This window comes from Cyprinus carpio, chromosome A6, assembly GCF_018340385.1.
Source record: "Cyprinus carpio isolate SPL01 chromosome A6, ASM1834038v1, whole genome shotgun sequence".
Lineage (NCBI taxonomy): Eukaryota > Metazoa > Chordata > Actinopteri > Cypriniformes > Cyprinidae > Cyprinus > Cyprinus carpio.
In genome coordinates, this window is record NC_056577.1 from 8,668,179 (window position 1) to 8,680,713 (window position 12,535).

At 35.9% G+C, this 12,535-nt stretch overlaps 1 protein-coding gene across 3 annotated transcripts; it reads left to right on the forward strand.

Moving 5' to 3' along the window:
- Positions 1–452: 452 nt before the first annotated feature.
- LOC109091711 (sentrin-specific protease 2-like) lies at positions 453–12,468 on the forward strand. 3 transcript variants are annotated; one of them, XM_042757882.1, is made up of 18 exons: positions 455–793; positions 1,930–1,960; positions 2,051–2,106; positions 2,212–2,318; positions 2,434–2,512; positions 2,735–2,819; positions 3,580–3,736; positions 3,810–3,916; positions 4,005–4,093; positions 4,227–4,278; positions 4,410–4,488; positions 5,485–5,634; positions 6,072–6,203; positions 9,474–9,680; positions 9,923–10,002; positions 10,203–10,287; positions 10,903–10,998; positions 11,091–12,468. In XM_042757882.1, the coding sequence occupies exons 5-18, from the start codon at positions 2,452–2,454 to the stop codon at positions 11,154–11,156; spliced, it is 1,446 nt and encodes a 481-aa protein (XP_042613816.1). In that variant the 5' UTR covers positions 455–793; positions 1,930–1,960; positions 2,051–2,106; positions 2,212–2,318; positions 2,434–2,451; the 3' UTR covers positions 11,157–12,468. The 3 variants fall into 3 exon arrangements, with proteins under 3 accessions (XP_042613815.1, XP_042613816.1, XP_042613817.1); XM_042757883.1 differs by having other exon boundaries at positions 655–793; positions 1,888–1,960; XM_042757881.1 differs by lacking the exon at positions 1,930–1,960 and having other exon boundaries at positions 453–793.
- The last annotated feature ends 67 nt before the right edge of the window (positions 12,469–12,535 follow it).

Genomic DNA, 12,535 nt, shown 5'->3' on the forward strand with positions numbered 1-12,535 from the left:
GTCATTTGCAGTGTAGTCATAAGGTTACTTGTCATATTTAAATAGGCAGTACATTGTGTAACGCTGTCTTGCGCAACATAAAGCTTAGCTGAAGCTAAAACTGAGGGTATGTCATGTCAAGTAATGCAGTTTAAAATACTTCACATGCCTTCTCTGCGGTAAAAATGTTGACATAGAACATTCGTCAAGTAAAACAAGCACACCCACTCGATATTTCTTCCGCTTTCAGACACGTGATGCTCAGTTACACATCTGATTGGTTGCATGAGTTCACTCACATAGCCTACCAATAATTCTAAATCAGCATACACGGAATATACGGATAAAAATGTAAGTTATTAAATTGTGTGCAGTTTTAACTATTACCAGGTACTTTCTATTTGCTGCTCTGCAGCGCCTTAACTGGCGGTGTGAAGGAACGTCAATCTCAGTGTAAAAATAATTGGGCAGCCATGGAGAGTGGGAGGGCCTAACCGACGAGCAGTGGCGCTTGTCTCGTGACGCAGTAAAACATACGGCTACGGAAGGCTCTTGAAACACGAGTGGGTCAAATTTTCGGTTTCAAAATCTGGAATATAGACCTGGCACTAACAAACAAAGCGGAGTCTTATTCTTCGTGGTGGTTTGTGATGTATGAATGGATAGTTGACGGATTATCGTCGCTCTTTGTGCCTTTTTCTGGTGAGAAATCCGCAGCCTGGCCTAGAGAGCACGGTAACGGTGTAGCTCGAGCCGCGGGCACAGACGCGCAGCGGCTGGAGAACAGCAGGCCCGCCAAACGCAACTATCAAAGGTGAGGTATTAGTCTGTGTGTATTCCTCGTTTATGAATAAACCTAATTACTATTGGTTTCTAAATTTAATTGACACCGTGCCTTGTTTAGTCTGGTGTCTGTTTATTGTTCATTTACATAAACAATAGGCAGTGTAGTACATTACATTTGTTTTCAGGGGCAGGAATCAGTCCAATGTAAACAATTCGTCAGTACGACAGTCTACTTACAGCAATCAGTCACCATCTTTGTCATTAAATTAATAGGATACTGTCGAACATAAATTTATTTTATGAAATGTTTGTTGTGATTTAGAATTATTACAGATCTGATGTCGTTAAAGTTCTTTCCTGTTAGTGCCTGCACAATATTACAAAGTGTTAAGATAGCTATATAAATATGAATGTTCTTTAAGAAACTTTAAGTGGTGTTTTCTGTTTAGTCTAATGGTTTAGTGATTTTTATATTATTGCTTTTATTTGTTTGTTTTTTTTTGTATTAAAGGAATAGTTTAGTTAAAAATAAAAAAATGCTGAAAATTTACTCTCCTTCAGACCATCCAATATGTAGATGAATTTATTTCTTCATTGAAAGAAATTTAGGGTTACATCACTTGTTCATCTTGTGTTCATCTTAATGTCTTGTGAAGTGAGAAGCTGTGTTTGTACGAAACAGATACATCATCAAGACGTTTTAACTTTAAACTGTTGCTTCTGGCCAGAAAATGAGTCAATAATAACACTTCCTCCACTGGAAAAAAAAATCCATCCCCTGTTGTCCTCTCACATCAAAATACTGACATATTTGTTTAGAACCGTTTTGGACTGTTTTCACTTGTAAATGTTGCTTGATGTGTGCATATTTCTCTCCTGATTCAGGCGAGATGACGTTTTCACTGGAGAAAGCAGTATTATGGATAGAGGACTTGTGTTACCTAGAAGCAAGAGTTTGACGTTAAAAGTGTCTCGATGGATTTGTTTCTTACGAACACGCAGCTTTTCACTTAACAAGAAATTAATTGATGGGCTGGAGTGGTGTGGATTACTTGTGGATTATTATGATATTTTTATGAACTGTTTTGACTCTTATTCTGACGGCACCCATTCACTGCAAAGGAAGCAAGTGATGTAATGCTAAATTTCTCCAAATTTGTTCAGATTAACAAACTACATCTTGGATGGCCTGAGGGTGAGTAAATTTATTTTTCTTTTCTTTTTTTCTTCTTTCATTTTTGAGTATAAACTGACCTGAAGTGTTTAATTTTCTCCTGGGTTGCAGTGTGTACTCAGCTGATTGTGTGACACAATATCCAGAGGTCAAAAGAGCAAGACATGGTAAATATTTAGATGAGCACTTTCACATAAACAACCGTGTCGTAGTGACATTCTCAGTCACCTACCATCAAGTCTTTTATTCATATATCGGTCATCTTTCTACAGATGTGATCATCAGGGTTGTCAAGAAAACTGTTGCAGGGATCGCAGGGCTGTTCCGATCAAGACAACACAGAAAGGCAGAACATGAAAAGCAGAAAGCCTTTACGGAGGTATGTTCATATAATCACAACTAAGTGATTGCAAATACATGCATTGCTTGTGCAGCCTTGGTTTCATGCATTGTGTACATTGTCTTGTTTCTTGTTTTGCTCACTGGTGGCTCAGGTTGGCAGGGTTGCTTTTATGGGTATTGATGACATACACAGCAACAGCCTGAGTTCATGGATTGAGAGTGACAGAATGGGTGAGTGTGATCTAACTGTCCCCACATGTCTCTGTGATCTGGCAAAGAATTTGACAGACATGCATTACCGCTCAAAACTTGGGGTCCGTACAATTTTTTTTTGTTCTTTGGAACTTTATATTCAACGAAGGATCCTGAAAAAAGTGCACTGTGCATAAAGCTTATTTTATACCTATCTACAACCTGTCGGTTTAGTAATGGTTTACAATTATCTCTCTTCAGATAAACAGATAGAACTGGGAGTTAAAAATAAAGAAAGAACAGCAGCCAATGTCCACCAAAACCCCCAGGCTTTATGGAAACCAGAGTAAGTATCATTTAGTCATATTTTTCATAGTTTTGAGCTGTTTCTTAGTTTTCTCCAATTTTCTCTTCTCAAAGCTTTTTTCTTATTTTTAATGGTTGCATTTTCTGAAGGGATGATTATAAAGTTGTAATGACTTTACATTTTTATTTGATTAAAGGAAAGATTGTAAATTTCTGTTCTTTTAAAAAGAGAAACACATGATCCTCAATATTCCCACATCCCATGATGCACAGAATATGGACATAACTTCAGCCAAGCAACAAACACTCAGCAATTATGAATAATCATGCTTTATGCAAACAATAAGATGTGTTCGTGAAACCTCCACAACATTTAGTGATCTTCTCTTTCAGTTTGGTGAAGGAAACAAACTGGTCACAAATTACTAACAGCAGCATCTTTCTTTGTTTACTTATTTACTATTCTGTACATTGCTGCCAATAAGCCAATATCGAACTGCCTCTAAAGCTATTTTGTTTTTTTTAATGATAGCTGAGATTAATTTTATAAATACACCTTTACAAATAAATAATCAAAAAGCATTTATTTCTGACATTACTAAGCAAATGAAACTTGCCTATTAAATAAAGTGTCAAACAGAATATACTGTACAGTATCTCAAGTCTTACTTTGATACCAGTACCAGAGATATGTACTTCTATTTTGTAACTGTAAACCATGTTTTGGGTGGTTGCTGATAATAAAATGATTTGTCCTTTAGACATTGTATAACAGTCTATGTATTTATCTCCTTGAGCAGTGGTGCAATGCTGTACAAGGGAAGTCACGACAAAGGCAGGGAGATGTGCAGATCACTGAAGCTAGTGCCGTCTTGCACCACCCACGGGCTAAGCGCAAGACCAGCTGAGGTGGAGCATCCAAGCCGCACACATAAATCTTGCCTGACCGTGGAGGAGGTAGGGAAACTGAATTTTAATGAACTTAATACCTTTATATCTGTGATTTCCTGACCATCTCTCTTTTGAGTAGGCACTGAGAGAGAGCGATCGAGAGCATTACAGGAAGCTAGTAGAGATGGCATCAGGGAAATACTCAAAGAGCAAACCATTGCCATTTGGACGGATGAAGCCTCCAATGTAAGTGCATGAGTCCTTAGAACACTTGAAATCAGTGTTGCGTGGCTGGAGGAAGTTAATTGCTTTGTTCATAATTTTTTTTTTTTAGCACAACTTTCTTGCTTGATGGACACAAGGCTAATGGGCATGCCTCCATCAGTCGCGCTGCTGACATAAGCAGACCTGCTCCAGTCAGAGGTGAGCTTAATTACACCCTGCTGCACCCACTGCTTTTGTTTTAATTTAACCATCTGAAATTATTCAAAACTTTTGATGAATAGCTTTCATGATATGTTTTAAGTCGAATCAAATTTTCTATATTTGCCTCCAGCCTTACCTAATATGTCTGTGTGGCGGGATCCTCTGATGCAGACTAAAGACAGGTAACACTTCAGAATGTTTTTTAAGCATTATTGATTAATAAATGATTATCTGCATGTATTGATTTTTTTTTTTTTTTTTTTTTTTTTTTTTTTTTTATAAATATATTTATTTATTTGTAAATCTGCTATAGAACTATAGATGTTAATCGAAGCACACCAACAAGTTATGTCAAGGAAGGAGCCTTGGATAATCAAACTGCAAGAAAAATCGTAAGTGCTTATTGCCTTTTTCATGTCATGCAAGTGTTGGTGTCTACAGATGAAAGAGTGTTAAAATATTAGGGATAGTTGACCCTAAAAGGAAAATTACTCCATAATTTACTCACCCCCAAGTCATCCTAGGTGTATATGACTTTCTTTTTTCAGACGAATCCAATCAGAGTTATATTAAAAAATATCCTGGCTCTTCCAAGCTTTATAATGGCAGTGGGTGTTTTTTGTCAGTAGTCCAATAAAGTGCATCCATCATCATAAAAAGTGTCCCACACAGCTCCAGGGGGTGAATAAAGGCCTCCTGTATCAAATCAGTGCATTTTTGTAATATGCATATTTAAAACTTTATAAACCGTAATCTCTAGCTTCTGCTGACTGTTGTACGCATGTTCATTCTGGCATATGATGTAGGACGTAGTTTCGGTGAGAATATGCAAGTCTCCTCTTGGCTTCTATTGAAATACTCCATCATTTTTCTTTATAAATCTTCATTTTGTACTTTTAATTCGTGACCAGTGTTTTGTTTTGCTCTCTCCGCTGCGCTTCCACATTTGTCACTTCTCACTGGACCTTATGCTATGTCCTACGTCATCCGCCGGAGTGATGGGTCACGATACTTGGCTGTATGTCACGTCACTTTCGCTTTCAGTTAGTGGACAAAAATCACCCACTCACTGCCATTATTGAGCTCATTATAAAGAGCCAGGATATTTGTTAATATAACTCCGATTGGATTTGTCTGAAAAAAAGAAGAAAGTCATGTACACCGATGATGGCTTGAGGGTGAGTAAATTATGGGGTATTTTCATTTTTGGTTGAACTATTCCTTTAATCTGGAGATTTATTAAGTTTAGTTTTTTTAAATCCAAGATTGAAATGTTTTTTTTATTTTATTTTTTTTAAAAAACAGCTTTATGTCATTTATTTTTTTTAATTAATATTATGTTTTGTAAGTTCTGTTCTCTTTTCTTTTCTTCCTCACACTCTGTCCAGCCTTTGGATGTGGATCTGTCAGCTGAGGTTGAAGCAAGGTTGAATCTTAAGGAGAAAGACACAGCTGCAGGATCCTCACTACCATCCAGATCTGAACTGATAACAGATACAGTGAGGCGCAGTGAGGAAGAGATTCCCAGACTGACCAAGGTCAGTGTCTCAAACCCCCCCCCCCCCCCCCCCCCCCAAAAAACCCTTTCTTAACTTTTATTATACCATACTCTGTCTGGTTGTTACATGCACAGGAATATTTCTGTGTTAATTTTGAATATTCTGATTATAAATGTAACCTACACGTTAACCTCATTGCAACAAATTGTATTTCCAAAATTAAACCTCTCCAATAAGAGAAGGTGAGGATGAAATAAATGTCTTGTTTGCTTTGATGTTAGTGAATACCATGTAAACAGGGATATTCCAATATCTGTGGAGTGTGTAAACATCTTTTTTGGAATAAAGACTTGATCAGAGTATGAACAGTGATGTGTATGTAAACTTGCTTATTTATTTCCACTTACAGTTCACTGTCACATTGGTTCATTTCCATGTGGTTTGAATAACAGTGTTGTCTTTGTATCATGTAACAGGAGATGCAGCAGGAAGTGAGTGCTGCTCTTGCTCAAACTGATCCAAACCTGGTTCTGTGCAGTGCTTTCAAACTGCGTCTCACACAGAGGGATCTGGCAACCCTGCAAGAGGGCAGCTGGCTCAATGATGAGGTAGCATCATTTTAAAAGGCTTCTTAGGAATGCATAATATATTGGTACCATATTGGATAACTTTTTTTTTGTTATTGTTTTTTTTTTAACAATACTTTTACCATGGGGTTGTTATGTCGCAATTTTGGAAATGTTTCTGTTTTAAACCATGAAGGCTAATATTAGCAGGGCTTAAAGTTCTCCAGCACCATACCGGATCTCCGGCATGCAGCATTTGGCTGTGAAAAAAATATAATCCTACATTTAAAAAAAACCTTGTTGATATCACTTTTGAGTCCATGAGTTCGGTATGAGAGGAGCACAGCTTTCATTCTCAACCAAACTAACATTACTAGCCAGTCAGAATTTTTTGCTCTTTTAAATATGAGACACGCTTAATATTTTCCGATTGCAAAGTCGCAGCCTTGATGAATGGAGAAGCGCGACACGTTTTAAAAGCTGTGAGGCCCAATGGTCAAAGATGAGCATCTTAGGCATATTTATATAGGAAAACTAATTAAAAAGCAGCAGAGCTTTGTAAACAGCTCAGAGTAATCATGTCATCTCCATAAGAACCATATGATTGCCAGAACAAATTTACCGGGATTTTTGAATAAGTTCTGTTCACACATGATCTATAAATGGTAACTTACCTATAATTTACCAGTAAAGACTGTATGTGTGACTAACGCTGTAAAGTGAAACGTCACAGGCCATTGTTATAATACATAATGTACTTAAGTTGGTTATGTTCATATTATGTATAGGAATATTATATTATGTATTTTAACAGTGTTGTTCAATAAAACCATGTAATTAATTGGTTTTGATATTTTATTTGAGCCAATTATTATTGCCTCATCTTTAGTTTATATATAAATAGTCAAACTAAAGGCTGGTTTTCACTTAGGTTTCTTTGTGTTACTAAAAAATATCCGATAACTCAATTGTCAAAATGATCAGTAGATTACTTGATTACCAAAATAATCATTAGTTACAACCCTAGATTAGTTAAAATATTTCAAAATACAACTGCATTGTTTAACTTTTTGTAATAAAAAGAAAAATATTTTGTCATTGAAAATTTCTTAAAAATAGTATTAAAATATTGTCTTGTTCTAGTGAACAAAGTATCTGTATTTTGTCCCATCTCGTGAGCTAAGTGAGCTTATCGACATCTGTAGTGTCGATAAGCGGTGATACAGCTCATAATTTTCCAAGTGTATGATATAGCTTTCATTCTTCAGGTCAATCATATATTCAACAGAAAAAAATCAGTTTGGATAAGAAAATCAATAACTTTGCCATAGTATCCTTTCAAATGTTAAAGAAAGGACCCCACCACCCCCCCTGGCCCGCACCTGGAAAAAAAGTTGCTACGGTGTTAATATAATTTTAATTACAGGCCTATAAGTCTTTGTATAAATTAATAGACCTGTTTTAAAATACATTTTTAAAAACATTTTCAATGAGGAGTAGGCTAATAGCCTTATCTTTTATTATCCTCAAAATGCGTCAGTTATGCGGTGATGCGCTAAGAAATTATTGCGGGGCAAATTAATTGTAATTTAATAATAAAAGTAACCTAATAATAATAACAGGCCTAATAATAATTAGAATGTAACAGGCCCACATTAATTGGAAATGCCAAATCCTCTTAATATTGCCAATATCTATTGCTTTTGACAATATCTCTGGCTATAGTCGACACATGATACAACACAACCCAGCATGATCTGATAAGTAACACTCAATCGAATTATGCTACCATCTGTTTTTATGGGAGGTAGCAAAATCTGAACTGCGGAGATTGAAAACACTGCAAGCGTCGTCCGTGCTTTAGTATGTGTGTAGTAAACAAAACAGTGCGCTGCGCCATCCGACATTTATTCATTCATTGCTGAAATCATGGCGGCTCTGCCCGTGATGTCAAATGCTTCTGCAAATTTGCAGTATTACTTAGAATTTTACCTGAGCATTGCAAATCACGCCTATTGCTTTGTTCTTGTCAACAGTGTCTCTGCCATGATAAGCACTGAATGAATGAATGACAGGCTTTCTGTTGTAACATCGCGCAAGGTAAATAAGAGGGTGACATCTAGTGGAGAAAACTAATGATAAGATTCACATTAATCAGATCGTTTTAAATGTTTGCTGAAATGAATACTGGAAAAGATTGATTTGCAGCTTTTAAGAATTGATATCGAATCAACATCGAATCAACATCGTTTAAGAATCGATTAATCGCTTTTGTCCAGCCCTAAGTTGGTATTCTTGTGGGGAAAAAACATGCATCACTGTCACCGACAGCAAGTTTAGTTTTGCTTTTTTCTTTTCATTTTGAAAAGCTTGTAATCTTTGCTGTTTACCTCATGTTACGCTATGGAGGCTTTCTTTTATTAGCTTTTTTTTGTTTGATTTCTCAGTGTTTGCTAAATGTCATGTAATTTATTAGTCCGTATATAATACAGCATGTGGTGTATGCCATGCCTCATCTTATTTGTTTAGCGTTTAGCATTAAACGTTTTGTAAGCTAGTTTGTTATTGTATTTTACTGTTTTGTTGTTGTACTTTTTAATTTAGAATAACAATAGTCCATCTTTTGATTTAGTCTTTAAAAGTGAAAGGTGTGTAAATGTATGTAAGCAAAACAGACAATTTTCTTTTCTTGTGACAACAAGATCGCAAATTCGAATGTGAACGCACCAGAAGCCCGGCTTACAACATAGCAAAAGAGGAACTTCCATTCACAAAATTCAAATCAAAAATAATACTACTGATGAAAAAGAACAAGTTGAATATTAACCACTTTCGTTTCTATATAAACTATGATAAAACTATGATAAAGTTCATCAGCATGCATTGATTAATCCCATGTTGTAGCGCAAAAAATAAATAACTGAGAAAGTTAGTTGCAAAAAAGCAACCAGTGGGAAGAATGAGTCTGGAACCCTGATAGTGCTTTATAATGTCTAAGTATATTTATAATGTGTAGTCATTATTTTTTCTTTGTTTATAAAAAATATTTATTGCATTTATTTATTATTTATTTAGGCAAAAATGTAAGATTTTTAATCAACCATTTATATTGGCCATAACAAAGAATTATTGTTTCCTTTATTTTGTTTTTCAAAGTTTTAAATCAGAATGCATGTCAGGTGTGACTTCTCTAATCTAATAATTAGCATTTTCCTCCAATTCTTTTTTTTTTTTTTTTTTTTTTTTTCTTCAGACAAAAAATATGCATGAGTATTTACATTATCTTTGATCATGTAACCCTATTGCTCTCAGGTGATCAACTTCTACATGAATCTCGTGATGTCCCGCAGTGAGCAGGAAGTAGGGGGCAGGAAGGTCTACTCTTTCAGTACCTTCCTCTTTCCCAAGTTGCATATCGGTGGACATGCTGCAGTACGGCGGTGGACTAAGGCTGTAGACCTCTTCCTGTATGACATCATTCTGGTCCCCCTTCACCTGGGCGTTCACTGGTCTCTTGCTGTGAGTAATTAACTTCATGTATTATGGGTTCAAACATTAGAAACCCTTATAAATTTAACAGTCTGTTGCAGCACAGTGAAAAAGACAAACAAGCATTTATTGTTTGGTGTCTGATGTATAGCTATTGGATTGTTTATTGGCTTTCATTAGCATTTTAAAAACAAGTTTATTTTAGAATTAATGTGTGTATGTGTTATGAGGTTTGGATTTTAGTGTAATGTTTCTTCCTTTTACCATGGTAGGTTGTTGACTTCAAATTCAAGTCTGTACAGTCATACGACTCTATGGGTCAACGGCATGATGATATCTGCAACATGATTTTGTAAGTGATAATGTGTTACATAAATATGTATAATAATGTGTGCTGCATGTACTGTGTGGCAAAAATGAGGGGTTGTGTAATTTAGCTTTTTGTGCTGAATAGGTTAAGTATATGCGTGTTAAAGTTTGTGCTCAGGTTGTTTTTCAGTGTGTACTCTACTTGTTTATGTTATTAATCTAATGACTCCATCTGTCCATTAGGCTTTATCTGAAAGAGGAGTTCAAGGTGAAGAAAGGCAAAGATTTGGACACATTGAAGTGGACCTTGAGCAGTCTACGGCCTTCTGTAAGCACATGTATAATTATTTAAAAAAAATCTTACAAGAACAGTATAGGACTGTCAACAGGACTGAGAAATTCCATTCAGTGTTTTCAGTATTACCAAAATTCAAAATGTGTTTAATATTTCAGGGTAAAAGCTACAAAACTTCAGTGGTCACCAGATTTTTTTAAAATCAACATTGTCTCATAAGTCCACAAGAGGGCACAACAAATAAGTATAAATGAAACTGCGAGTCTGCATTGGGTTTTAGATGTGTATTTTGAATTAGATTTTGTTTTCTCTTTCTACTCTAATTTTGTTGATTTGTCTATTTTTTTTAAATGTCTATATAGTTTTATTATTTTATATTTATTTGCTTTAGACTTATTTTTAATAAATGTATTTTTTAATTTGATTTAATGTTTATTTTATTTCAAGTAACAGCATTTTTGTTTGTTCTTTTAGTTTTAGTTAAATATAATGACTCTGGTGCCAAGCACTTTTCTGCATTTAATTGCATTTTTAAAATGAAATTCAACCAATATTCCAAGTTCATATTTTTTATTTCACTGCTGTAGAAGAATTTCAATCTGTCTTCACACTGTAAGAGCTCAGCTCAGTTCTAATTATTATGTGTAGGAGATCCCTCAGCAGAAGAATGGTAGTGATTGTGGTGTGTTCGTATGCAAATATGCTGATTATATCTCCCGAGGACGCAACCTTACATTCAGACAGGTACGTTGTGTAGACACACACGCACACACACTAATTCAGGCAGAATAATACATGTCTCAATAATGCATTCATATCCCTGTCTCTTTCTCTAGAATCATATGCCGTATTTCAGGAAAGCTATGATCTGGGAGATCCTCAACCAAAAGCTGCTGCAGTAGGACCGTTGGGAAGTCAGATTGACCAAAGCACAGGACCACCATACGTCTGTCCCTTCTGCTCTTTTCTAGAGACATTTGGCTTTATATTGGCCTGTTGCAAAATTCCACCCAATTTTTCTAACAGACAGTGGATTGCTGGTTCCAGGCTGGGTTTGTTTGCACAAATAACCAATCCCTACTGTATGAATCCAAACACTAAAAACTCAAATATGAGCAGAACACTGGACTGGGGTGTGAATAGATTTGAGCAGGTGGAAGCCTCATTAGCAATTGTTGTGAGGCTGGAATGTTCCCATTCCAAAAATGTAGTCTTATTGCCCCCTAATGGTTATAATGTGAGCCTTTCCCAACTCGCAGAAGTAGCTGTTGATGTTCCTGTGTTTAGTTATTATGGGGGACTAAAGTTACAAAATGGACATTATTTTCTGTAAGAGTGGGGATGTTTTAGCAGTTACATGTCTCTTTTTACATCATATTTGCATTAATAAGGAATAATAAACATTATTTATTTTGTTTGAATGAGATGCAGTGATGTCAGCTTAGTACGTCAAGACTTGTGTGTTTTAAAACCTCCAATGTTACCCATTAGTCTCAGAGCATCAAAAGTGAGGTTTGATATGCATGGCAATGATGGTACTTGCACTGAAAGCAACAGTATTCAGAGGATCTTTTGTTTCTTCTGTGTCTAAAAATAGTCCTGGCCTCCAAGTGCCTTGATCCGAGAGCATCTCATATTTTAAAGCCATTAAAATATGTTGAATATTATGGCTTCACACCTGTTTCTGGAGCATCTGACATGCTTGTTTTATAGCTGTCTGTGTAGGAAAGAGCTTAAAGTAAAACCAGAGTTGGGTGACGGGGAGGGGAATGCATTGGACTTGTTTTTTTTTTTTTACTTTTTAGGTTCTAAATGCTATATTCATAATCCCAATGGCTGTATTAGACATTCAAACTGAACTGGAAATGTGGAACAGTGAAGTTGTGCCAAACGGACATTTCAGTAGTTAATTTCTGCAATATTCCTCTCTCAACCAGAAATGCAGGATCAAAAAGTGCTTTAATTCTGACTTGAGGTAAAAAAAGAAGAAAAAGGTCTGTATTTATTTGTTCCTATGTGGCTCTTCTGATTGAGTTTGAGCTTGAGTGCATATCCTGGAGTGGATTTTTGTTGTTGTTGTTGTGAGAATGGAGAGTGTTTGGATTGGCAGTGGGAGAGCTGGCTGAGTTCTGATGCAAGCTTTAATAGAGAAAATGAAAAGGCCCACTGCATATGAGCCGTTTTTGTCATTAATGCAGAATGTCGGTCATTATTTTTGTATGTAATAAAGATGCGAATAAGAAACATGTCTTCTGTCTTCAAGAGAGAAAATCAGTCACCC